General features: G+C 48.3%; 1 protein-coding gene across 7 annotated transcripts in view; it reads right to left on the bottom strand.

The window, feature by feature from the left end:
* The window catches only part of PLEC (plectin), a 151,165-nt gene that overhangs the window by 100,701 nt on the left and 24,081 nt on the right, over positions 1–26,383 (bottom strand). For 3 of the 7 annotated variants that reach the window (XM_066578159.1, XM_066578158.1, XM_066578160.1), the window contains exon 1: positions 546–4,745. The exons of 2 other annotated variants lie outside the window; for them this stretch is intronic. In XM_066578159.1, coding sequence (XP_066434256.1) covers positions 546–4,617 — 4,072 coding nt within the window. In that variant the 5' untranslated portion in view covers positions 4,618–4,745. Of the gene's footprint in view, positions 1–545; positions 4,747–26,383 lie in introns of those variants that run through there. 2 more of the 7 variants (XM_066578155.1, XM_066578157.1) reach the window with 1 other exon arrangement.

Raw genomic sequence — 26,383 nt, 5'->3', positions numbered from 1 at the left:
TGCCAAAATGTACAACTTTTATACATCAGAAACCTGGCATAAACTGTTTAATAAATGTGCCCCGAAGTTTATTGGAAAGCCACTGAATTTTTCATTATATGATTATTACAAGCTAGAGATGAGGCGATCCCACGACCCCCGGGATGGTCCCATACCGACCAAATCATGCAAGTATAACAAAAAGGAATTCACGCTTAGCCATAAAGTTACATTTTTTGCTGTGATTTTGCAAAAAAGCATTTAGATCGCAGCATGTGAATAGTCTCGAAACCTCTCTTATAGTAGTGATACTCGCTCCCTACCTGTGCCCCCTAATCTGCATATTTGGGGACTACTTAGATAAGCCATCACACAGGTGAGATGCTCTCAAAAGGGAGCCTATCCTTTAAGCCGGTCAGATGTGTCCAGCTCAGGGACTACTTCTAGTGTCACCAGGACAAGCTGCTCACGTTTCCATTATGGAATATTAGGGGTTCAGAAAATTGTAGCCACCCCACTTCGCCAACCCTGGGGTGCTTCATTAACATGGAGGTCTCTGCACCTACCTTCTTCAGGAGTAGATTCTATATCATCTGCAGGAAGAGGAGAACGTTCACGTTTGGGTGGTTCGGCTACAGCTTCCCTTTTCTCCATAGTGGACCCTGGTGCTTTCTGGGTAAGGATGATGGTTTCAGACACGGTTCGTAGTTCCTTCTCTTTGGACTCTGGAGGGTTAGTGGTTAAAGTTTTAGAACTGACTGCTTCTCTTTTAGATTCTGACGAGATTTGGGTAAGGGTGACAGTTCTTGATACAGTCTGAAGTTTCTCCACTTTGGACTCAAGAGAACTCTGGGTAAGGGTAACAGTTTCCTTTACAGTCTGGAGTTTATCTACCTTGGATTCTGGAGGTTTATGGGTAATGCTGACAGTTTCCTTGACTTCTTCCTTGGATGGTGAAGGTGTCTTTTTAACGCTGACAGGTTCCTTTACAGTCTTAGCTTCTTTGGATTCTGCAGGTTTCTTGGTAAGTGTCATCGTTTCCTTTACAGTATGGAGTTCATCTACCTTGGATTCTGGAGGTTTATGGGTAATGCTGACAGGTTCCTTTACAGTCTTAACAACTTCTTTGGATTCTGCAGGTTTCTTGGTAAGCGTCATGGTTTCCTTTACAGTATGGAGTTCATCTACCTTTGATTCTGGAAGATTATCGCTAATGCTGACAGTTTCCTTGACTACTTCCTTGGATGTTGAGGGTGTCTTTTTAACGCTTACAGGTTCCTTTACAGTCTTAGCTTCTTTGGATTCTGCAGGTTTCTTGGTAAGCGTCATGGTTTCCTTTACAGTATGGAGTTCATCTACCTTGGATTCTGGAAGTTTATGGCCAATACTGACAGTTTCCTTGACTACTTCCTTGGATGGTGAGGGTGTCTTTTTAACGCTGACAGGTTCCTTTACAGTCTTAGCTTCTTTGGATTCTCCAGATTTTTTGGTAAGTGTCATGGTTTCCTTTACAGTATGGAGTTCATCTACCTTGGATTCTGGAGGTTTATGGGTAATGCTGACAGTTTCCTTGACTTCTTCCTTGGATGGTGAAGGTGTCTTTTTAACGCTGACAGGTTCCTTTACAGTCTTAGCTTCTTTGGATTCTGCAGGTTTTTTGGTAAGTGTCATGGTTTCCTTTACAGTATGGAGTTCATCTACCTTGGATTCTGGAGGTTTATGGGTATGAGTAACAATTTCCTTCACAGTCTTGATTTCACCCTTCGATTGTGGAGGTTTCGGAGTAAGATTGATTATTTCCTTTGCAGTATGGAGTTCCTCCATCATGGATTTTGAAGACTTCTGGGTAAGGGTGACTGTTCCCTTTACAGTACCGACCTTTTCTTGGGAGTCTGGAGACTTTTTGGACTCCGTGACCTTTTCAGTTCCAGCAGAAATATCATCTACATGAGATTCTAGAATAATCACACCTTTGTCGGCCTTGGTTTCCTTTCTACCAGTACCTTCTATCTGCCCATCTGTTCTGGTACCAGCTTTGGAGGTCATCCAGGAGTCTTCAAATTCTTGATGTTTGACTCCTTGCTCAATGGTCTTATGAGAAGTTAAGGTTACAGACACACTCTGGTGAACAGCTGTCATTTTTAGGACTGTTTCCTCTTCCCGTTTCTTGGGCATTGAGGGATTCTGGGAAGAAGTACCTGAAGACGATTGGTCTTCTTGACTAGTCACTTTCTTGACCTCAATGGGCTGCTCCTCAGTGTCCTTCTGTTCTGAGATATCTGCTCCTTTGTAGAGCTCTTGTAGATTGGACCTATTGTTTTGTCTTTTCTCCACAAGCACATGGCTGTTGGTCACCAGAGCAGAAGGTTGATCTTCAAATAAAGACTCTTTGCTAACATTTTCTTGCTTGTTTTTAGACTTTTGTTTAGTTTTAGTCTCAACTTCTTCCTGAGAGAGTAACTCATGTTTCACCTCTTTCAGTGGTGGGAGGGTGGCAGAGATGTCATGGGCATCTGTCTTTGGCAAGTCTACAGCCTCTTTTTTGGCCTTCTTACTTTTACCCTTGGACCCCTTCTTATCCTTGTCCTGCCCGCCCTCCTGTTCTGTCTCAACAGGTATACTGGTGACACCCTCGTCCTTTACATTCTGCCTCTGTGCTATGAGTTCTAGTCTGTCGTCCTCTCTAGCCTTCCCTTGTTCTGAGGACCCCTGAGTAAGCCCGCTTAGTTTGGCTGCACCCTCACTAGTGTCTACCTTTTTAGATTTCCCTTGCTTAGTTTTTGAAGACTCGCTCTCTAGAACCAACTTAGTTGTGACGTCTATAGCTGCCTCTTTCTTTGGTTCACTTTTTACCCCTTCACTTATACTGACACTCAATTTTTGGATCTCCTTGGATTTTACAGCAACCATTTCCTTCCCAGTCTTTCCCTGTCCCTTCTTTGGCTCACTTTTTACTTCTTCACTTGTACTAACACTGAGTTTTTGGGTCTCCTTCAGTTCGTCATCAGCCCCTTTCTTCCCAGTTTTTCCATGCCCCTTTTTTAGCTCAATTTTTACCTCTTCCCTCGTACTAACACTTTGTTTTAGGGTCTTTTTGGGTTCGGTCGTTAGGTTACTCTGGTTGTCAGCAGCTCCTTCCTTCCCTTTCTTTTTTTGGCCCCTTTTCTCTTCTACCTTGGTCTCTGTATTGGGAGGCTCTAGTGTTGCAGTCATTGGACCAGCAGTGACATTAAGCTCCTCCTCTCTCTGATGCTTCTGCTTTATTATTTGCAGCTTCTCACTTTCCTGCTCAGCTGCAGGTTTGCAGTCGGCAAGCACATGGGTTTGAGTCACTACTCTGTCTTCTACATATTTGTCGGCTATATTCTTCCTTCCCTGCTGTTTAACCTCTTGTGTGGCCTCTACTTGTTGCTTGTCAAAGGCAGCATTAGGTGAACTCGAGACCTTCACTACCTCATCTGTCACCTTTTCTTTAGCTTGTTGTATTAATTGCCCCTTAGACTCCTGGCCCAATGCTTTCTTCTGCACTGGGACCTTCTCACTAACCAGCTTTACCCCCTTCTCATGGAAACTGACCTCTAGGGTTGTGTCAGTGGATAGTACAGAGGACACTACATGGACCTCCACAGGTTTCTCAGTAAAGACTACTCTGGACTCTTCCGATTTTTGGACCACTTTGGAGCTGGACCATTTAGCAGCATTTTGGGGCTCTGACATGAAGCCTGCTCTACTGACAACCTGCTTGGATTCTACCTTTTCCTCCCTTGCTACGTTCTCCTCCCTCTTCAGCTCCGGTCTCCCATATGAGACAACTGAACCTGAAGCTATCATCATTGCAGCATTTTCTGTCACTCCCCTTCTCCTGGAGATTTCTTCTTTTCTAGGCCCTTGTGCTCCCCCCCTGAACATCATCTCATCTGTCCAGAGATCAGAGGAAGATGTCCCCAAGTGTCCCCTCCTCTCGTACCCGGCTATCTCTTGCTCTCCTACATGTATTTTCTTAGTCTCTTCCCTCCTAGGAGTTTGCTTGGTCCCCCACTTCTCCTCTAAACTATTCAAACTAGTATAACTTGTTCCCCTCTTATTACTGGCCTGCTCATCTCGTTGCATCCATCTCTGCCACCCACCTTCTTGACAGCTGTTCTCCAGCACGTGGGACTTGAGGGAGCCATGCAAGGGGTCTTGAGCTCTCTGGGGCAAAGTTTCTTCTCTCCTGCGATACTCTTGCCTCTCAAAATCAGCCTGGGGTTTTGGAACATAAGACGTGGGACCGCGGACTTCTTGAACATGTGCAGCAGGTGTCCTCCGAGGTAATCCTGGGGGAGCAGTCTGACGTCTCACCCTTTGTAGAGATGCAGGCACAATTTCGGGAGGAAGATGGAGATATTGGCGCAAATAGACAATGCCCTCATTGGTAAGGTACCAGTAACAATGCTTCCATGCAAAGGTTTCTCTGACGAACCCACGTGATTTCAGCGAGCCCATTGCTTTGGTTACCTGCAGGTTAGTGACTCCGGGAACCTCGGCATGGCGACTCTGCGGCCTCTCGTCGTTCTTGGCCACCATAACTCCATCGCGGAAAAGAATTTCGTAGATCGCACGCAGGCGGTCAAGTGGCATCAGCATCCCTGCCACCATCTTGGTTATCTGGGCTCAGTACAAGTGCAGAAGACAAAGGGTGCAGTCTGTGCACTAAAAAGAAGAATAAATAAGGAGCAGGAACGTCCTTGAGTCAACAATCCAGCTGATCTCCCTGGATGACGGTCTCTACAGGGAGAAGCGTCTGCGCTCCGCAGTAATCCCTGCACTGAGAGAGCAGAAAGTTTTTTTTGCTAGTGTCCTCCCTGCACTTCTCCCCCCTCCTCAGTTTCTGGAGAGCCTTAGTGACTCCACCTCCGGCTGTGAGAGAGACTGGACAGAGGAAAGAGACAGCTGAAGTCCAGCGAGACTGTGCAAAATGCACAGGAGGAGAGAGAGAGTGTGAGAGTGAAACACGCGCGCTCTCACACGCCCTCCAGTCATACAGGCACTTACGGAGGGAGGGAGCAGGAATCCAACCACGGCTGCCAATCCCACCCCTTCCAGTACCATGCCCATTCAGCACCAGGGATGCTTGCGCCGTGGGCAGTCTGTACAGCACATATTCGTGCCATACCTCCTGTCCGGCGGAGCACATTTGTTACACCTTATGACAGATACCGGTCATTTGTGGAAAGATCTCCCAAAAAAATTGCAGAGCTTATCAAGTGGAAAGCGGCCCCCCGGCCGAGGTGGTAGGAAGGACATGAATGGCATACCGATACCATCAGTGCCACGTGGGCAGTCAAACGCTGCCGTGCACCGGGTTCCTCACAAAGTTTGCAGCTGCCGAAATCCCTCACCACACACCCTTTACTCACAGTGACAAGTCCCCGCAAAGCAAACAGTTAAAGTGACGGCTCCGCTGCATGACAAGCGGGAGATATACATATATACAAGTGTATATTCCTAGACGGCAGGGAGGTGACAGATAAATAATACCACAGCAGCTGCTACCAGACGTCACACTCCCAGACCTCAATGCTGCCCTGTAGATCGCAAGCTCCACAGACAAGCACGGAAAGCCCTTTAATAAATCAGCCAACAGAGACACACAAGCTGTGACATGAGCTGCTAATGATATAATATATGTAGAACGCTCCAAGACACGCTGATGTCCGATCATTTCTACATCAAGTTCAGTCAGGAAGAAGGTAAGTAAGCTGATCTGTCAGTGATCATCACCAGGATGTAGGAGCATATTACCAGGAGGCACCACGTGCCTCATACCTCAGAGACGGCTTTATTCTGCGCCACCCCCCATCAGGCTATCGGGCTCCGCTGGGGTTCATCCAGGTCCATTCTCCACAGGATTTTGGTGCCAGTCATGAATCCACCGGTCGGGAAAGCTTTGCAGGATTTCAGAGCAGCTCTCGGGGTGCAGGAAAATCAGACTGATGACCAGCAAAATGTATAAAAAGTCGCAATTTCATGAAAAGCTTCCAAAATGATTGCATTATGGGGTGCGGAGCGGCAGGAGTGAGCTGTGTAGGAAGTTATTATCCTATATCTTAGCCATCTCCACAACCACCCAGGATGAACATCGTCTACGAATCGTCTGATAATGGAAGGCAGGAAGAGCAAGTCAAACCCCCACCCCAAAATAAAGAGAACAAATGAGTACAAGTCATGCAAGTTTTGGGGAGCAGCAGGGGGTGAGCTGAACTCAGAAAACGAAGCATCAGCTCCTGGGATCAGGTTTCATTTTTTTATCAGTCAGCAAAATTCAAACACTATATTAACTCTGCAATATCCGGGGCTGACCTCCTGTCCCCCCAACACTTTATCCGGGGGTGACATGCAGCCTCCTCACTGCCATCACCCTGTCCCCCCAATACTTTATCCGGGGTGACATGCAGCCTCCCCACTGCCATCACCCTGTCCCCCCAACACTTTATCCGGGGGTGACATGCAGCCTCCTCACTGCCATCACCCTGTCCCCCCAACACTTTATCCGGGGGTGACATGCAGCCTCCTCACTGCCATCACCCTGTCCCCCCAATACTTTATCCGGGGTGACATGCAGCCTCCCCCACTGCCATCACCCTGTCCCCCCCAACACTTTATCCAGGGGTGACATGCAGCCTCCTCACTGCCATCACCCTGTCCCCCCCAACACTTTATCCGGGGGTGACATGTAGCCTCACTACCATCACCCTGTCCCCCAACACTTTATCAGGGGGTGGCATGCAGCCTCCTCACTGCCATCACCCTGTACCCCCAATACTTTATCCGGGGGTGACATGCAGCCTCCTCACTGCCATCACCCTGTCTCCCCAACACTTTATCCGGGGGTGACATGCAGCCTCCTCACTGCATCACCCTGTACCCCCAACACTTTATCCGGGGGTGACATGCAGCCTCCTCACTGCATCACCCTGTACCCCCAACACTTTATCCGGGGGTGACATGCAGCCTCCTCACTGCATCACCCTGTACCCCCAACACTTTATCCGGGGGTTGACATGGAGCCTCCCCCACTGCCAGCACCCTGTACCCCCCAACACCTTATCCATGGGTGACATGCAGTCACCTTCCAAAAAATCTTTATCCCCCCCCCATTATTTGACCCTCACTTTCGGTTACCTCCATCATCCTCTCATCTACGATTTGATCTAAAGAGATGGAGAAATCAAGTTGGACAAAACAACGAGCCAATTACCATCCTATATAGCGATACAGACAGAAGGCGAATACAGACGTGGCGGCTGCGCAGTAATCCACCGCGGATCACATTACCAGTACCGCATCTACAGACATCTACAGGAGAGATGCATACTGTACAGCATCGTTAGTCTTTTACGGCATAGACATATCCTGTAGAGTATCTATAAACTTCTATAGGGCATAGGTATGCTGTACAGTACTTATAGGCTTCTGTAGGGCACACATATCCTATAGTGTATCTATAGGCATCTATAGGGTGTACATACCCTGTACAGTATCTATAGGCTTTCACTGGGTGGATATATCCTGTACTGTATCTATAGGCATCAATAGTGTGTACATACCCTGTACAGTATATATAGGCATCTATGGGGTGTACATAGCCTGAACAGTATATATAGGCTTTCACTGGGTGGATATACCCTGTACAGTATATATAGGCATCTATGGGGTGTACATAGCCTGAACAGTATATATAGGCTTTTATGGGGTGGATATATCCTGTACAGTATCTATAGGCATCTATGGGGTGTCCATACCCTGTACAGTATCTATAGGCATCTATAGGGTGTACATACCCTGTACAGTATCTATAGGTTTTCATGGGGTGGATATATCCTGTACAGTATCTATAGGCATCTATGGGGTGTCCATATCCTGTACAGTATCTATAGGCATCTATGGGGTGTCCATATCCTGTACAGTATCTATAGGCTTTTGTGATGCAAAGCTCGCTTATATGAATCACATCTGAGAACAGCACTTGTTCTTGTACAGCACCGAGCATATATACGGTTGGGGTATAAGATGAAGCCCCATAACTAGTGACAGCCCGGTTAGGCCCATGATGCCATCAGCAGATGTGCCCGGCATGGCGTGCTCTGTGTTAATGGCCCAGGCCGGGCACACACTGACAGCTGTAACTTCTAGCATGGATCGCCCTGGGCTTATCATGTGTAAATATCTATATACAGAAGCAGCATGTGGCTGTCAGGATCCTGCTGATTTACATAGCCCCCAGCAGGCATCCCAGCAGGGAACCAGGAGGGACTACTGAAGACCCCAGAGACACGATAAAGGGTTAATCCTCGCTAACTAGGATCTGTATAACTATATACATTGTGTGACGACTTCTACACACAGCTCAGATACAGGTATATACTCCGCCTCAGGAGGATACGGAATACAGCGCATACAGCTCTAGGGCCATCTATGACGGTTTTCAGCCTTCGGTGCTATAACAGCCCAGCGGGGTATTGCCGAATTTCATCATCCTTACAAAACATCAAAAAGTTGCATCGTCAGGCTAAATTCTTGGTGCGCTGCCCAACACCCCTGCCCCCGCCCGTCATGTCTGCGGATCCTGGGCCGGAGTCATGGAACATCTGAGCCCGACCTTCCCAACAAGTCAGTGCTGCTGGGGGGAAAGGTGTGTGGACCGCGACAGTCAGAAACGAACAGCGGTCAGTGACCCCCCTGTAAGGCCATGTTAGGGTATGTTCACACGGCGGAACCAGACGCAGACACTGATCCGGTTTTTAGAGGTGGAATGGACGTGGCAGGGGTGAATTCCGCTGCCTAAACATACCCCGAGGTTACGTACACGACGGGTTCCACCTGGCTGAAATCTGACCGCTTTTTCCACGGATCGCGTGCGGATTTATCCTTGTAAACGGGCAGCCTCTGCCTGCGGAACCTCCGCCGTGTTTTTACAACAAGCTACTTCTTTAGTCGGAAATTCCGCACAATCTCCTGCCCGCTGGGGTACGTTCACAAGGCGGATTCCACCACCGCAGATATTCTGCCGCGGTTTTTGTGATGGATCCGCATGCTGACTTAGCCTTGTCATTCGGCAAAATCTGCACACAGAATTTCCCACGTTTCCACGAAAAGAAGTGACGTCACTTAGTGGATTCGTGCGAAAACACGGCAGAAATTCCACACATGGATTTTTGCCCATTGATAAGACTAAATATGCACTGGGATCCGCGGCAAAAACGGACGCAGAATAACCGCGGATGTCAGCTGTGGTTCTACAGGAGGAATCCAGCGTGTGAACATACCCGCAATGTGAATCAGCGCATCAGATAATCCCGACATGGATTTTGCCCATGCGTATGGCTATATTCGCGGCTTAGCCACGGTTCTCTAAGGCGGAATCTCCGTGGTAAAATACACGCCTGATTCCGCCATGTGAACATACAGTTTACTGCACATAGAAAACCGCTGTTGAAAACTGCTCCCATTTACCGCAAAAGGCCAGGGTTTCGCGATGATGTTTTCGAGCAATCTGCTTCTATAGGTGAAGCACAGCATTTTAATCTGATCAGCTGGAAAAACGCAAAATCAAAACCGCGGCGATTTGCAGTAAAGAGCTTACGGTTGTCAGCAGCGCTCTTGATGTGGAATTAACACGTATATAAAAACGCCCTAGTAAGTGCCATATGGAAACACAGCCTAAGGGCTCGAACGCATGGGGCGGGGGGGGGCGGGTTTAGTCCCGTTACGGGGCCATGAAAATCACGGCCGCATAATAGAACGCAAAAAAACCCTATTGATTCCAATGGTTTAAATTTTCACTAGCGGGATTCTCGCACCTAAATACTACTTGCGAGAAAAGCTAGGACTTGTCCTTAATACTTCGCACGAGTAAATAGTGCAGTACTTATCTTCCCGGTTTTTTTAGCAACGCGCCAGCAATAGCGCAGAGTTTGAATAGTCAAAAACTAAATAAAGAACCCGGGTTCATGTGCGGATACACTCCTTAGCGGGGAGCGCAGTAGCGCATGCGCCCATCTGTTTAGGCTCTAAAGGTGCAGCCTGGCAATTAGTCCGTATACTGAATGTCACACATCGGCTGCCATGTAAGAAATGCAGCAGCTCCGCACAGCGAGGCGCAGTCCACCATACCGGTCCGCCAGTCCACCGGAAGGACACACAAGCCGGTCTACGACAAGCTGCATTATGGCCCCCGGGCCGGTGACATACACCCACGGCGGCGGTCACACACACAGACAAGTTGTAGGAAATCTTCCTGAGTTTTGCACTTTGGATCTTGGAGACGGCAGGGAGGGGGGGGGGGGGACCTCTAGGTCATAATATTTACTGCGTCTCCGTGGTGAGCGGGTCCAGAACAGGAAGCAGCATCATACAGGCACACGAGACGCTCCCTATATATAGCCAGGGAGGGTCCGGGTGATGGACAGGTGTATATTACACTGCAAATATACAGCAGCTAATATTATACAATAGGGGATGTTATACGGGACGGCAGATGGAGGATGCTGCATGTTATAGAGGAGGATGTCAGGAAACAGCACGTACAGCAGCCTATATCATATCCCTGTATATTACACAGAAGCCTATACTATATCCCCGTATATTACACAGCAGCCTATATTAAATCTCTGTACATTACATAGCATCCTATATCATATTCCTGTATATTACACAGCAGCCTATATTATATCTCTGTATATTACATAGCATCCTATATCATATTCCTGTATATGAAACAGCATCCTATATCATATTCCAGTATATTACACAGCATCCTATATCATATCCTTGTATATTACACAGCAGTCTATATTATATCTCTGTATATTACATAGCGACATAGTTATATTATAACACTGCAGATTATAGGTCAGCACATTATATGGCAGCACTGTATATTATAGATCAGTCTATATGACTGTATATTACCCAGCAGCCTCCTGTATATTACCGCACTGTGTACTATAGAGCATTGCACTATATGGTAGCACTGTCTATGAAAGAGCAGCATGCTATATGGTAGCACTCTGTATGATAGAGCAGCACGCTGTATGACAGAACTGTGTACAATAGAACAGCACACTATATGGCAGCACTATATTTGATATAGCAGCACGTTACATGGCAGCACTGTATATAATAGAACAGCACACTATATGGCAGCACTGTGTACAATAGAGCAGCACGCTTTATGGCAGCATTGTGTATAACACTGTATATTACAGCACTGTGTATTACAGAGCAGCATGCCATATGGCAGCACTGTGTACCATAGAGCAGCACACTGTATGGCAGCACAGTAGATTATAACACTGTATATTACAGCACTGTGTATTACAGAGCAGCATGCCATATGGCAGCACTGTGTACCATAGAGCAGCACACTGTATGGCAGCATTGTGTATTATAACACTGTATATTATAGCACTGTGTATTACAGAGCAGCATGCCATATGGCAGCACTGTGTACCATAGAGCAGCACACTGTATGGCAGCACTGTAGATTATAACACTGTATATTACAGCACTGTGTATTACAGAGCAGCACATCAGATGGCAGCACTGTATACAATAGAGCAGCCTATATGATGCACAGTATATAACAGAGCAGTACAGTTTTTGGCAGCACTCATGAGAGAGGATCAAATGGATTTTATAACATTCATCTAGATTAAGATCTATTTACCTTATGAGACAACGCCCGCCCCAATCAAACAGAATCGGCGTAGTGAGTCACCGCCAGATCCGTGTCAGCCACTACCTCATGGAGAACACACAGCTCTAAACCCTGCACCCCCCTATACTCAAAATATAGCCCCCCACACCTATACTAATAAGAGAGATATTTGGATACTCCATACCCCATGTAATAACAGGCACCCCAATATCCAGTTAACCCCTCACACACATACCACACTAGGAGGACACATCTATTACATAGACTATACTTCAGATTCTGAAGACGCCGGATCTCTCCCAAACTCTCCATATGAGACGTCCTACAACACCAGTACTCCGGTTAGGCCTCCGGCACACTAGCGTTTCTTTCATCCATCTGTAGTCCATAGAAAACGGACTACACACGGACAGCGTACGGACCCATATTATATAGGGTGCAACATACGACCGAGTTTTTCCACGCAGACACGGACATGCATTATTTGGATGTTTTACGCACAGGACCTGCCCATTTACGTTGATGGGGAGAGAATAAAACCCGACAGCACGCGGATCCCATATGCGTGCGGGCCGCTTTTTGGTGTTTTTTTTCTTTAGTAGATGCATTAAAAAAAATTGGACTCGTTTCAGTTTTTATTTTTCAAATCTGAAAAACGCATGTCATACAGAGTCCAAATATGGAGGGCACAGGGAACCGCACGCCCGTTGTCTGCCGACATAACACTGACTAGCAAAAACGCATTGAATGGAGATCATAGATTCAAGAGTGCGATATCGGTCCCAGCTTCTCGGACCGATATCACACCCGCCAGTGTAAATACGATCTTAGCGAGACCTAAATATACAGATATTCTATATATGTGTGTGTCAGCAAACATATGTGGACACTGAGTTATAGCGCCTTGTGCCCAGAAACACTTGTATAGCCGTTTATATCTGCCCTTTAAGAAGGACGCAGGGACGGGCTGAAGTACACAGCCCCCACACCTGCCTCTGCCACTCTGGGGGCGCCCTTCTACAAGCGGGGTGCCCTTCAGAAGAGGAAGCGCTTCATAGATGGAAAGAATAAAGACCTTATAATACTCAGTGGACTATTATAAGACCCCTCCCCCATTACATTTATTAAAATACATGCGCTATTTTCTATACATTACATCGGTGTGCATGTCCGGTAACTGTGAAGTGGCGTTAGGAAAAGCGACGGTCACATGTAGTATAATAGGCTTGCTGTACCTCTCTATATCCTACCACATCTGAGATTTAAAAATTTGACGCAATTTAAATAAACTTTGTACATTTGGGGAGATTTAGTGATGGCATCAAAATATGTTCAAATACGTGTAAATAAAGGGAAAATAATAATAAAGCAAACAAAACAAAAAACAGCAAGAGCGACAAATCACTAAAAACTGCCACAAAGAATCCCCGTCAGCAAGGGGTTAATGGTGGATAATAACAGTATAATGGGTTTGGTTCCTGGTAGCTGCGCCTTTTCCTCGCCTGGGCAGATGGCGCCCTCTGGAGGACACATACATGGATTACCCGTCTTTGCCGAGTTCGGTTTGGCTTTAGTTAGTCACGAAGCCGTGAACATCCGTGCTGCTGGCGCGCCGCGGGTTCATATCGCCGCAATGTAATCCCGTCAGGAAGTCGTGTGACGGATCAGCTCCGAACAATCGAGATACAAGATAAACCATCTGTTTACAGCAACCAGCTGCAAGTGACATGAAGAGCCAGAGATAGACCTCTGTGACCAGCAGGTGGCGCTGCGCTACAGAGGACATCGCAGGCCTGCACCAATACGTCCATATAAGGGTGAATGGGCCCCGAGAAATGTCCAGGGAAGAGATATCGACATTTAGGATTTTTGGCTTCTGGATTCTTATAATTTGAGATTTCCTTAAATTATGGAGGAATGTGATAAAAGTCACAAGCCGGGGGGCTTCCATTCACTGCAACAAGAAAGAAAGCCCCAAGCCTCCGCTGTCCCCCCTCCCTCCGCGCCGCGGCGTACGGCCAAAACTACTGCAAGATTCCTGCCTTTTTACAGTGTTTGCTCAGGGAAAGATTAACCCTTACTGTTGTACTGTTGGGAACACAATTATCTGATGTTCTGTTCACACTGGCGTCGGGGTTCTGTAAGAATGAGATAAGCTGTTGAAAACAAGCTGGGAACCATATAAAACTGTGAGCCATATATAGCTGGTGCCTGCAACCAAGCTAAGGACCATATAACTGGTGGCACTGGCGTAACTACAGGGGAGGCGGTTGCACCCGGGCCCAGGAGCCTTGGGGGGCCCATAACGCCTCTTCTCCATATAGGGAGCCCAGTACTATGAATAAAGCATTATAGTTGGGGGTCCTGTTACAGGTTTTGCATTGGGGCCCAGGAGCTTCAAGTTATGCCTCTGACAGGTGGCTGCCACCAAGCTACGAGCCACAGAGCTGGCAGCTGCCACCAAGCTAAAGATAAGACTGTTAGCTGCCGGCAAGCAGTGGGTCATATGACTAGCGGCTGCCACCAAACTGTGGGCAATAAAACTGGCAGCTTTCACCAAAACTGTGAGCCTTACAACTGGTGGCTGCTGCCAAGCTACGAGCCACATAATGGGTGGCTTCCAGGAGGCTGAAGCCACATAACTGGTGGATGCTGCTAAAGAGCGAGCCAATTATGGGCGGCTGCTGCGAAGCTGCGAGCCACATAAATGGCGGATGCTGCCAAGCTGCGAGCCACATAAATGGCGGATGCTGCCAAGCTGCGAGCCACATAAATGGCGGATGCCGCCAAGCTGCGAGCCAAATAACTGGTGGATGCCACCAAGCTATGAGCCACATAACGGGTGGCTGCCGCCAAGCTATGAGCCACATAATAGGCGGCTGCCGCCAAGCTATGAGCCACATAACAGACGGCTGCCGCCAAGCTGTGAGCCACATAACAGACGGCTGAGGTGAGAAGGGGAATTTTGGAATTTTCTCCTCTTATACAACTGGCTCCTCTAAGGTTGATGCCCAAGTGCAGAGTCTCTAAACTACCAGGGTCATTAACACAGGAGGGACCCCCACAATAGAGACCGCCCCGAGCTGTGAGCGCAGTCCAAGCTGTACACATCATCTGGCGGCTGCTCCCTGGTGGTCGGGTATTATTAGGAGACGATTCCAATCTGGCCAAACAAGGATTCCTCCCTAGAAAGGGCCTAAATAAAGCTTCCAGCCAGGAGACATGTGGACCGGAGACTCCCAGGGAAAGGGTCTGCTTTCACACGGTAATAACTGGATATTAATCAGTCACTGGCTGTCAGTGAGGCCCCTAAAACCATCCTGATTACATGGTCTCCGTTCACAAAGCCCTCCTGCAATAAAAGGAGAGCAGCCTATTAAATGCTGCTGTGCCAGGCCCTGGCATTCCACATGACTCCCACATCCGGCCATCCTTGTCACTGGGGACGCTCCGGGTAACCCTGGGAACCAGTGGCAGCGCGCTGTTATTCGGGGTCCCTTATTGTCTTCCTGCTGAGAATTCTCTGACATTTCAAAAGTTGGGAGAAAAAGAACTAAGGGACAAAACTAAAAGTGACCGCATGGCAGGAGGAGGGCGAAGGTGGCTCCCATACAGAAGCAGAACATCTCCTGGGTACAGATCTGCTAAATCAGTATGCATAAGAGGCGCGAGGCACAGCAACACGAAACCTCACGCACGTGGCAGCCAGAAACTGCATGCTGCAACAAAGACGACGGAGGCATCCAGCAGCGTCCTTAAAACAAGGGAGGTGTAGAAGTTAGGTTTCCATTCACCATCATTTTCAAGATCTCTGCTTACTGGCAGTGAATTGAAACACTGATTATCTATAATCCTGAAAACTGGTCCTGAACTAGTTCTGCTCACAGACGATGGGCTTGTTACAATGTATCCAGTGTAGGTAATCCTCTTATTCACACCGATACATTGTTGCAAACTACCAGGGCAGGAGAGAGAATACTGCTGCTGTGCTAAACCTCTTGAGGTGAGGGGCACCTCGTGCGGCTAGTAAAAAGGTCACTATTCCATTTCATCACCATCATGCTGAACAGAGATAAGAAGACCCTCTCCATCATCACACACATCCACTACAGTATGTGTGTATACCAAGGAGGCGCAAGTGACGGAGGCCCCGCACCAGTCACTACAGAACAGGAGGTGACCAGGGCAGAAGACTCTACAGACTCCAGGATCTCTGCTCCATTCAGCAGGGGGCGTACACACATATGCACTTGGGTGCATTCACACATAACGGACACATTGGGGCGGACTTTTGCTGCAGATCCGCAGCGGATTTCACCCTTTCAATTTGCTGCGGATCCACACAAAAATTAGTATCTCTGAATGTACCCCGAGTCCTCAGTTAAAGAGGACGAGTTCCCGTGTTTAATGCTTTTTAATCCAGAAATAAGGGTGCAGTTATACCTGCATTGGGGCTTTCTGCTGAAATTCTTTCGGTCTGTTCTGTTTTTGGAATGAAACTAGAATGAAAACGGAATTAAACGTTTGTTTATCCCCGTTGATTTCAATGGGTTTTCAAAAAAAACAAAAACCAGGAAGCTTTCAGTTAACTTCCATTCATTTAGGTTTCCTTTTTTTTTTAATTGAAATAATAGCGCAGTCTGCCCTGATGCAAGTGTGAATGCACCCCAATGCCCAACCACCAAACTTACAGCATCGTAGGAATAACCATCAGAATTGTACATGGCGTCTCGGAAATCTCTGCCAATGGTGAGCTTAAGTAAATGCGGCTTGAGGTCACCGCTGCAGTGAGACGGAGAGGGACTCATCTTCAGCAGTCGCACCCAGATGAGGAGAATACACCAAGAGCATGGCAGAAGATGATCAATACAGACGACCTCCATCGTTAGACGGTCAAGACATCAGCAGACGTGCCAGGATTACACACTACATAACCGAGACTGATCCAAAGGAAGTTCTAAGAGTCACTTTGGAGTAGATGAAAAACTTTTCTTTAGGGATCTCTCATATGAGTGTTTTTTGCAGCACACCAAGCGTGTATCTCGCATGTGGGAGCATGCAGCAAGCACGCATACACTATCTTGACATGTATGCGCGCGTAAAAAGTGCCAAGATAGTGCATGCCGCAATCTTTTTTGCATGTGTGATAGGCATAATTGAAAGGCAATGCGAAAATTGGTATTGCGTATTACGTGCGTGTAATACGCAGTAGCATACGCTCATATGAGAGAACCCTCATTCTCATTTTTCTGTCAAGAGGACCAGGTCCACTGCCTGAGGCTGCACTACTGGGAGATCCCGGTGACTACCCAATTTCTGCCAGAGGCAATGTGATAGAAACGACATCTATATATAACTAGTCAGCTGGGCAGGATGGACAGTAGATATTAATTGGATCCCCACAAGGTCTCCATGAAAACACCTGACAGCTTGGGGCCTAGAAGTACAGGTGATCAGATCTGCAGGTTGGTAGGCCATGAAGGCGGCTGGCGGTCATGGAGTCGTCTGGTGGCAGGGCAGTAGTAGGTTAATATGCCAGCTGTCCGTGATTGTCCAGCCTGCACACAATGAGCCTCGGCAGCATCTGACATCATCATACATTATCTGACATCAGCGGCAGCTGCCCAGTGTGAGGTTCTGACCAGAAGGAATAATCTGGTATCTGCATTGTCCAGCACCATTTAGGACTCTGTTCTCTCTCTCAGAACCCTGTGGTTGGTTGCATGCAGGATTTCAGGGCCCCTAGGGTCCCTTCTACCAAGAGAAGCACGTCCTATTCTTACCTTTCTGAGCAGACAGCATGCTGACTTCAGACTCTCACCTTTTCTGTGCAATGACATGCGGCCTCCAACGGCACAATGCAGCAGGAGGAGCTTTATTTTAAGACGCGTGGACTTTGATAATCCGTCTACCTGCACTAGACTACACCTGCTCCCGTCCCTCCTTACACACGGGGCAATCAGAGCAAGATCTTAGGCTGCTAAACTATTTCAGCCCGATAGACGTGGGGATTAGAAGACTGTAAGGTACCTTTACACGGAGGAACGTACAGATAGTCGCTCAGAGACGTCGCAGCGGTGTACAAACGACATCTGTTAAACTTGTTCCCCGACATACTATGTTGTTTGTAGGAGAGATCTCCATGCAAACACATTTCTAAATGTTAAAATATGAACAAATATGACTGACTTTACACCAGGCTACTTAAATCGGCCAGCGACTATTTTTTAGGCGAGCTAAAACTAATCGACTAACAACTTGTGACTGAGTTTTTGCTCATCATCCTGTTGGTGGCCGTGTTTACACAGAACAACTTGTCATTTGCATTCACTCTTTTGAGTGATTATTTGGACAATAGTTGTCCTGTGTAAAGCCACCAAAGGAATTCCAGAGCTCAATACAATGAAAAAAAAAGGGGGACGCGTCTCCAGGAGTAGAGGGTATAGAGCCGTGAGGACGCGTCTCCAGAAGTAGAGGGTATAGAGCCGTGGGGACGCGTCTCCAGGAGTAGAGGGTATAGAGCCGTGGGGACGCGTCTCCAGGAGTAGAGGGTATAGAGCCGTGGGGACGCGTCTCCAGGAGTAGAGGGTATAGAGCCGTGGGGACGCGTCTCCAGGAGTAGAGGGTATAGAGCCGTGGGGACGCGTCTCCAGGAGTAGAGGGTATAGAGCCGTGGGGACGCGTCTCCAGGAGTAGAGGGTATAGAGAGGTGGGGACGCGTCCCCAGGAGTAGAGGGTATAGAGCCGTGAGGACGCGTCTCCAGAAGTAGAGGGTATAGAGCCGTGGGGACGCGTCTCCAGGAGTAGAGGGTATAGAGCCGTGGGGACGCGTCTCCAGGAGTAGAGGGTATAGAGCCGTGGGGACGCGTCTCCAGGAGTAGAGGGTATAGAGCCGTGGGGACGCGTCTCCAGGAGTAGAGGGTATAGAGCCGTGGGGACGCGTCTCCAGGAGTAGAGGGTATAGAGCCGTGGGGACGCGTCTCCAGGAGTAGAGGGTATAGAGAGGTGGGGACGCGTCCCCAGGAGTAGAGGGTATAGAGCCGTGAGGACGCGTCTCCAGAAGTAGAGGGTATAGAGCCGTGGGGACGCGTCTCCAGGAGTAGAGGGTATAGAGCCGTGGGGACGCGTCTCCAGGAGTAGAGGGTATAGAGCCGTGGGGACGCGTCTCCAGGAGTAGAGGGTATAGAGCCGTGGGGACGCGTCTCCAGGAGTAGAGGGTATAGAGCCGTGGGGACGCGTCTCCAGGAGTAGAGGGTATAGAGCCGTGGGGACGCGTCTCCAGGAGTAGAGGGTATAGAGCCGTGGGGACGCGTCTCCAGGAGTAGAGGGTATAGAGCCGTGGGGACGCGTCTCCAGGAGTAGAGGGTATAGAGCCGTGGGGACGCGTCTCCAGGAGTAGAGGGTATAGAGCCGTGGGGACGCGTCTCCAGGAGTAGAGGGTATAGAGCCGTGGGGACGCGTCTCCAGGAGTAGAGGGTATAGAGCCGTGGGGACGCGTCTCCAGGAGTAGAGGGTATAGAGCCGTGGGGACGCGTCTCCAGGAGTAGAGGGTATAGAGCCGTGGGGACGCGTCTCCAGGAGTAGAGGGTATAGAGCCGTGGGGACGCGTCTCCAGGAGTAGAGGGTATAGAGCCGTGGGGACGCGTCTCCAGGAGTAGAGGGTATAGAGCCGTGAGGACGCGTCTCCAGGAGTAGAGGGTATAGAGCCGTGAGGACACGTCTCCAGGAGTAGAGGGTATAGAGCCATGAGGACACGTCTCCAGAAGTAGAGGGTATAGAGCGGTAAGGACACATCTCCAGGAGTAGAGGGTATAGAGAGGTGAGGACACGTCTCCAGGAGTAGAGGGTATAGAGAGGTGAGGACACATCTCCAGGAGTAGAGGGTATAGAGAGGTAAGGACACGTCTCCAGGACTAAGAGGGTATAGAGCGGTGAGGACATCTCCAGGAGTAGAGGGTAGAGAGAGCTGATGAAACTTGTTCAGCAGATACATGGTACAGGGTGGTGAAGACACGTCTCAGGTATACAGAGGTGGGTAAACATCTACAGGAGTAGAAGGTATAGAGCGATGGAGACAGGTCTTCCAGAGTAAAACATGTAAAATGGTGAAAAGACGTCTCTAAAGGTGAGGATTTAGAAAGGTGAGGAAACGTCTCCAGAAGTAGAAATTATAAGAGTGATTGAGACAATTCTCCAGGGAGTAGAACATATAGAACTGTAGGGAGACGTCTCTAGGAGTCAAATATATAGAAAGCTGAGAACATGACCTCCAGGAGTAGAAGTTATAGAGAGAGGAGTACACATCTCAAGGAATAGAATGTATAGAGCAGTGAGGCAAGGTCTCCAGAAGTAGAAGGTATAAAGAAATGAGGACACGTCTTTAGGGGATATATGGTACACGGTGGTGAGGACACATCTCCAGGAGTAGAGGGTGCAGAACGGTGAGGACTGAGGAGCAGATAAGTGGACTAGTGGTACGGTAGTCCATGCTACAGAGACTTTACAGGCCTCTCAAGGACTTGCCACATAATGAGGTGTCAATTACAACCTGACATAAGAAGCTGCTCTCAGGGCCCTTTTACACTGCAAGACATTGAAAGGAGCATGCGGCCCGTGGTGAAGTAGTGATTGTACATTGTTTGTTTTGCATGCATTTACACGGATGGCTTCAATCGCTCAGTAGATCAGAACCGCTCCGTTAGTCAACCCTTCTGCCACCGATTTCTATTCAGCAAATCATTAAGACGCCCGTTTATACCAAAGTATTAGCTGCAGAAAAACGTTTAGGTCCTGATGAAAGAGATAATCTAAAGATTTAATCACTGACGGTTTGGTTGCTGCATGCGCTTACACCTAACAATGATTGTGCAGACCACTTGACCGAATGATTAATCGCACACCAATTGTGCTGTGTAAACTGGCCCGCAGGGTGCTTATTGATGCAGCGACATTGTATTCGTTATACTTTATCTCCTTTAGGGCTCCCACACACTTGCGTTTTTTAACGCTGCGCTTTTTTTTTTACGCGATTGTCAATAGGACTTTCTAATGTTAAAAACGCATCGCAAGTTGATGCTTTGCAATTCTTGTGCAATGCGTTTTTAACATTAGAAAGTCCCATTGACAATCGTGTTAAAAAACCGCAAGTGTCTGGGAGCCCTTAGGAATCCACACCTGATTTTGGCTTTAAAAACTGTAAGGTAACACCTGAAGTGAACCTGCACACGTGACCGCCTCCTTATTCCAATTCTGATCCTGGAGGGTTGTTTATGGACAATCCAGAGGTTTGGGATGTGAGCCCCTGTGTGTGTCTAGCAGAACATGCTCTCACCCTGGTGGAGCCCGAGGTGCAGTACCCTCCATGACCACAGCGGGGTCCGACCTGTACTCACTGCCCTCTGCATTGTTCAGGAAGAGGACAGCTCCTCGAAGTCAGTATCTAGGTGGGGTTGTCACCTCTCCTCTAACTCTGCTCTGCTGTCCCTCATGACTTCCTGCGATCAAATTCAAGGGATTAAAGTCTGGCGGTGATGTGGTGACCCGAAGCCAACTCCACCCTGTCTGGGCACCCACCGAGCTCCTGTGGGCTCAGTACTCCACTGCTGTGAACCAGGGGGTGCGCCATGCAGAAATCACCATTACCCGGCTTAGACAAGAACAATAAGACAGTGCAGCACAGACATCATAAATTATACAACATGTGGCATCCTACAGACATTACAGGCTATACAGCATCCTAAAGACATTAAAGGCCCTATAGCACCCTGTAGATAGTACAGAGCATAGTGCTCACTACAGATATTACAGACCATATGGCATCCTATAGACATTACAGACCACTGCTCCCCATAGAGATTACAGACCACATGGCTACCTATAGGCATTACAAACACCCTATAAATATTACAGAATATGCAGCATCCTATAGACCTTACAGACTATAGTGCCCTATAGACAGTGGATATTACAGACCATTTGGCTCCCTATGGGCATTACAGACCCTGTAGCACCCTATAGATATTACAGAATATATGGCTTCCTATAGACCTTACAGACCCTGCAATCTCATATACCCATTGCAGATATTATAGATCGCACAGCATCCTATAGAGCACAAAGACCATATGGCATCCTATATGGGGCCACAATGTAATGTGTTACTATGTATGCATCCTTCTGTATATACATACATCCAGCATCCTCTAAAATACGTGTGCTCCTCTCAAAATTGTCATGTAAATTATGCGCAGCCCCGTGTCAAACAGGGCCACGTTTTTGTGAAAGAACGTCACTGCTGAAACGCATGGGGGTTCCCCTTTAAGGCAGGACTCTGGGGGGGCAGAGCTGCCATGTGTCTGGGAGCTCCGCATTGTAACACTGCAGCACAGACAGCTGATTCAGCGCCAGCAGCGGGCACGCAGGCCTCTGTATACACAGCTCACTAAGGGGGGCAGGGAGGGACCCTACAGCCACAAGTGTGGGGTCCGAGCAGAGGGTCTTCAAGAGCAGCTAAGCACTGCAAAGAGGGGCCTCTATGGTGATGAGGTCTTATGACTGGGGGTCTCTATAGTCAGTCCTGCATTCTTTCTGGAGTTCAGGATGATCAGTCTTATGTTGCTTTGTTAGTCTTCAGGGGTGGGGGTCCTGGGGTGGGGGTATGTTTAGTCAGTACTGGGGGGCTCTTCCTGGTCAGTTAATTTTTGTTAGCGAAGGAGGGTTCTGTGTAGTGGTCCTACATTGCACTCTGCTTGGGCTGTACTTAGGGGGGAGGGAAGGGGGTCTCTGATAATTGATTTTGGGTCCCGTGTTGGATCTGCTCATCAGTCAGTACTGGGGGGGGCTCTGGTTAGTCAGTCCTCAGGACCTGCGTTGGGCTTTGCTCAGTCAGTACTGGGGGGCTCTGCTCAGTAGTCTCGGGGTCCTGGGTTGGATCTGCTCAGTCAGTACTGGGGGGCTCTGCTCATCAGTCCTGGGGTCCTGTATTGTGATCTGCTCAGTCAGTACTGGGGGGCTCTGCTCAGCAGTCTCAGGGTCCTGTGTTGAGCTTTGCTCGGTCAGTATTGGGGGGCTCTGCTCAGCAGTCTCGGGATCCCGTGTTGGGATCTACTCAGTCAGTACTGGGGGGCTCTGCTAATCAGTTTCAGGGTCCTGTGTTGGGATCTGCTCAGTCAGTACTGGGGGGGCTCTGCTCAGCAGTCTTGGGGTCCCATGTTGGGCTTTGCTCAGTCAGTACTGGGGGGCTCTGCTCAGCAGTCTCGGGATCCCGTGTTGGGATCTGCTCAGTCAGTACTGGGGGGCTCTGCTCATCAGTCCTGGGGTCCTGTATTGTGATCTGCTCAGTCAGTACTGGGGGGCTCTGCTCAGCAGTCTCAGGGTCCTGTGTTGAGCTTTGCTCGGTCAGTATTGGGGGGCTCTGCTCAGCAGTCTCGGGATCCCGTGTTGGGATCTACTCAGTCAGTACTGGGGGGCTCTGCTAATCAGTTTCAGGGTCCTGTGTTGGGATCTGCTCAGTCAGTACTGGGGGGGCTCTGCTCAGCAGTCTCGGGGTCCTGTGTTGGGATCTGCTCAGTCAGTACTGGGGGGCTCTGCTCAGCAGTCTCGGGATCCCGTGTTGGGATCTACTCAGTCAGTACTGGGGGGCTCTGCTCAGCAGTCTCGGGATCCCGTGTTGGGATCTACTCAGTCAGTACTGGGGGGCTCTGCTCAGCAGTCTCGGGATCCCGTGTTGGGATCTACTCAGTCAGTACTGGGGGGCTCTGCTAATCAGTTTCAGGGTCCCATGTTGAGCTTTGCTCAGTCAGTACTGGGGGGCTCTGCTCATCAGTCTCGGGGTCCTGTGTTGTGATCTGCTCAGTCAGTACTGGGGGGCTCTGCTCATCAGTCTCGGGATCCTGTGTTGGGATCTACTCAGTCAGTACTGGGGGTCCTCGGGGTGCAGGTGTTTTGGGCCCCCCTACCTTTCAGAGAGGTGATCTCCTGCTGGATGGAGCGGGAGGAGTCCATGATGCTGCGGTCCCCGGCGCTCTCTCTGCCGGACTGATGTGATGCTGAGCCCGGAGATCCCCCTCCTCACCCGGCGCCGGAGCCAATGCCAGGCGGCGGGCGGGGAGGGGCGGCACCAGCCAGTGACTGCAGCATCCCGGGACCCGCGAGCGGGTGTGACCGCCCGACACAGCACAGCGGGTGGCTAATGTACCCGTGTATACAGTATCCCCATATATCGGCAGTGTATATAATAATATCAGTATGTATATAATAGTACCTAATACGAGCAGTGCATATATAATAGTATACAGTAATGTATATCACTATAGAAATGGTATATAATGTCAGTGTATATGTCATTATATATTATCGTATATAACATATCAGTGTATATATAATCAGTATATAATAGAGTACATCCTTATATAATAGCAATGTATATAATTTTAACACAATGAGTGTATATCCATATATAATATATTCTCATAATAGCATACATAATATAAATGTATATATGTATGTGTATATAGTATTTACTGATAATGTCAGCGTGTAATAGCGTTTATAATAGTGTACACAGTAATATCTTTAGATGTATCACTATATAATACCAGCGTATATAAAAGTTTATACAATATCATCAGTATATAACATCAGCGTTATATCAGTATTTATAATAAATCAGGCTCTTCCCCCACAATTCCCTGCACTGCAGCACTATCCTCTACGGCAGGACTAATAAATAACAATATTCATTTTCAGCATCATGTTCCATGAATCTCATGCTAGAACAACAGTCAAGACTGACACTACACCACAAACTCAGTCTGTGGGCCACATCTGGCTCGCTACGTAATTCTATATGGCCCTTGATGAATTCCGAATGCAGAAGGACTGGCTCTCCCCAGAGGATGCAGCCGACGCTTGGCAGAAGGGGTGGCGCCAGCACAGAAAGTGGGTGCCACCTTGGGGTCTGAACTTTGTGTCACAGGTGGTGGCACAGCTCTGACCCTAGGCACCCTAGCCACCTGCCAAGGTAGGAAGCTCGCTGCTGAAGAGATGGAAGCACAGAAATCGCATTGTAGTGCAGAGAGCACCACCGCCATGGTAAGGGGTGGTTACATTTAGGGCTCATTCACTCGGGTGGATACAGTTTTGGTCTGTGAAATATGCAGCATTTTCACAGACGGAAACTTTGTTTATTTTTGCAGTTTGTTTTCTTTGCACACATATTCGCTGTTTTTAAAAAAAAAAAAGGCCAGAAGGTCCCTTAGATTTCTCCTCGCTTTTTGTAGAAATATGCGGTTAATACGCATATGCATATATCTGTCTGTATATATATTAGTGCATATTTGCACAATCCCATTTAGTGGGCAGTTTTGGCCCATTATACGGCCCACAGTAGTTCATGCTGTGATGTTTTTTACGCGCATAAAATACACGTGAAAAACGTATATCTGAGAAACAGCAATGCCAGTCAGTGGGGATTAAGCTTCTCGTATTCCATGCATAAAAACACCAAAAAACCCGGCACAAGTCAGAGTGTAAATACGCCTATGTGAGTGCGGCCTTATAAACAGCCCTGTGCAGACAACCATAGAGCTGCTGTGGCCCTCGGTGAATGCGAGTTTGACCGCCCTGCACTACGCAAACCATACAATAGGATATGGAACAGGAGATCCGCTGTGATACGCCCCAAATCCCACCCTGCCACTGAAATGAACTAAGATCACCAGCAGGGATGTGACTGCACAGAGCGGCTCATGTGCCGTTCAGAGTGTGTGGAAAGCTGGGCACATCCACTTTGCACGGCAGCCAGAAGTGTCTGTCACCAAGCTGCCCTGGAGCGGAAGACGAAACGGAACTGGGGCGAAAGTGATCAAGCTATACAGACATCTGCAGTAACCAAGTGTTAGATCTAAAGGGATCTAGAGGGGATCCCTCGGCCTGAGGCTGTATTCACACAGGTCAGTGCAATTGCTATGCCTTTTTGAGATTTTCACGCGCGATTGTCATCGGTTTTTCGTGGCTTTGCGCTTCCTCATTCTTTTCTTTCACGTGGCCCCCATGGTAACATGATTAAAAAGAAGAATCTCGCTGGCATGGCGTACAAGTGTGATCTGTTTTATGAACGCTTCCATAGAATATAACTTCTAGAACAAGAAGCCCATAAATATAGGAAATGCAGCAATTTTTCAAACTAAGTGAAAAAACGTAATGTGTGAATTAACCCTTCAAATGAGTGGGCTCTTTTTCCGTGTGAGTTCTGTCCATCTCCGACTCAGACAGAACTTACGCATAAAGATCGCTCGTGCGGATACAGCCGGATAACTGCGGGAAGTCACTGCAGAACGGACGCTGCCGACTCATATATAACCCGGAGAAGAGACTGCAGCAGGAGCAGCAGCCAAGAATCACCGGAGAGCGTATCACATCAGAGGCTCAGCAGACGGTACCACACATGAGGATTAGATACATAGCATCGCCCATGGCAGCCCTGGAAAGATAGCTCAGCAGGCAGTATCACACAGGATAATATTAGATACATAGACTCAGCAGGCAGTATCACACAGGATGAGATTAGATACATAGACTCAGCAGGCAGTATCACACAGGATTAGATTAGATACATAGAATCAGCAGGCAGTATCATACATGGAAGGATGAGATATACATACTTAGCAGGCAGTATCATACATTGTAGGATTAGATACATAG

Source organism: Eleutherodactylus coqui, chromosome 9, assembly GCF_035609145.1.
Source record: "Eleutherodactylus coqui strain aEleCoq1 chromosome 9, aEleCoq1.hap1, whole genome shotgun sequence".
Lineage (NCBI taxonomy): Eukaryota > Metazoa > Chordata > Amphibia > Anura > Eleutherodactylidae > Eleutherodactylus > Eleutherodactylus coqui.
The sequence above is the reverse complement of the archived record's forward strand: the minus strand, read 5'-3'. Positions and strand labels throughout refer to the sequence as shown.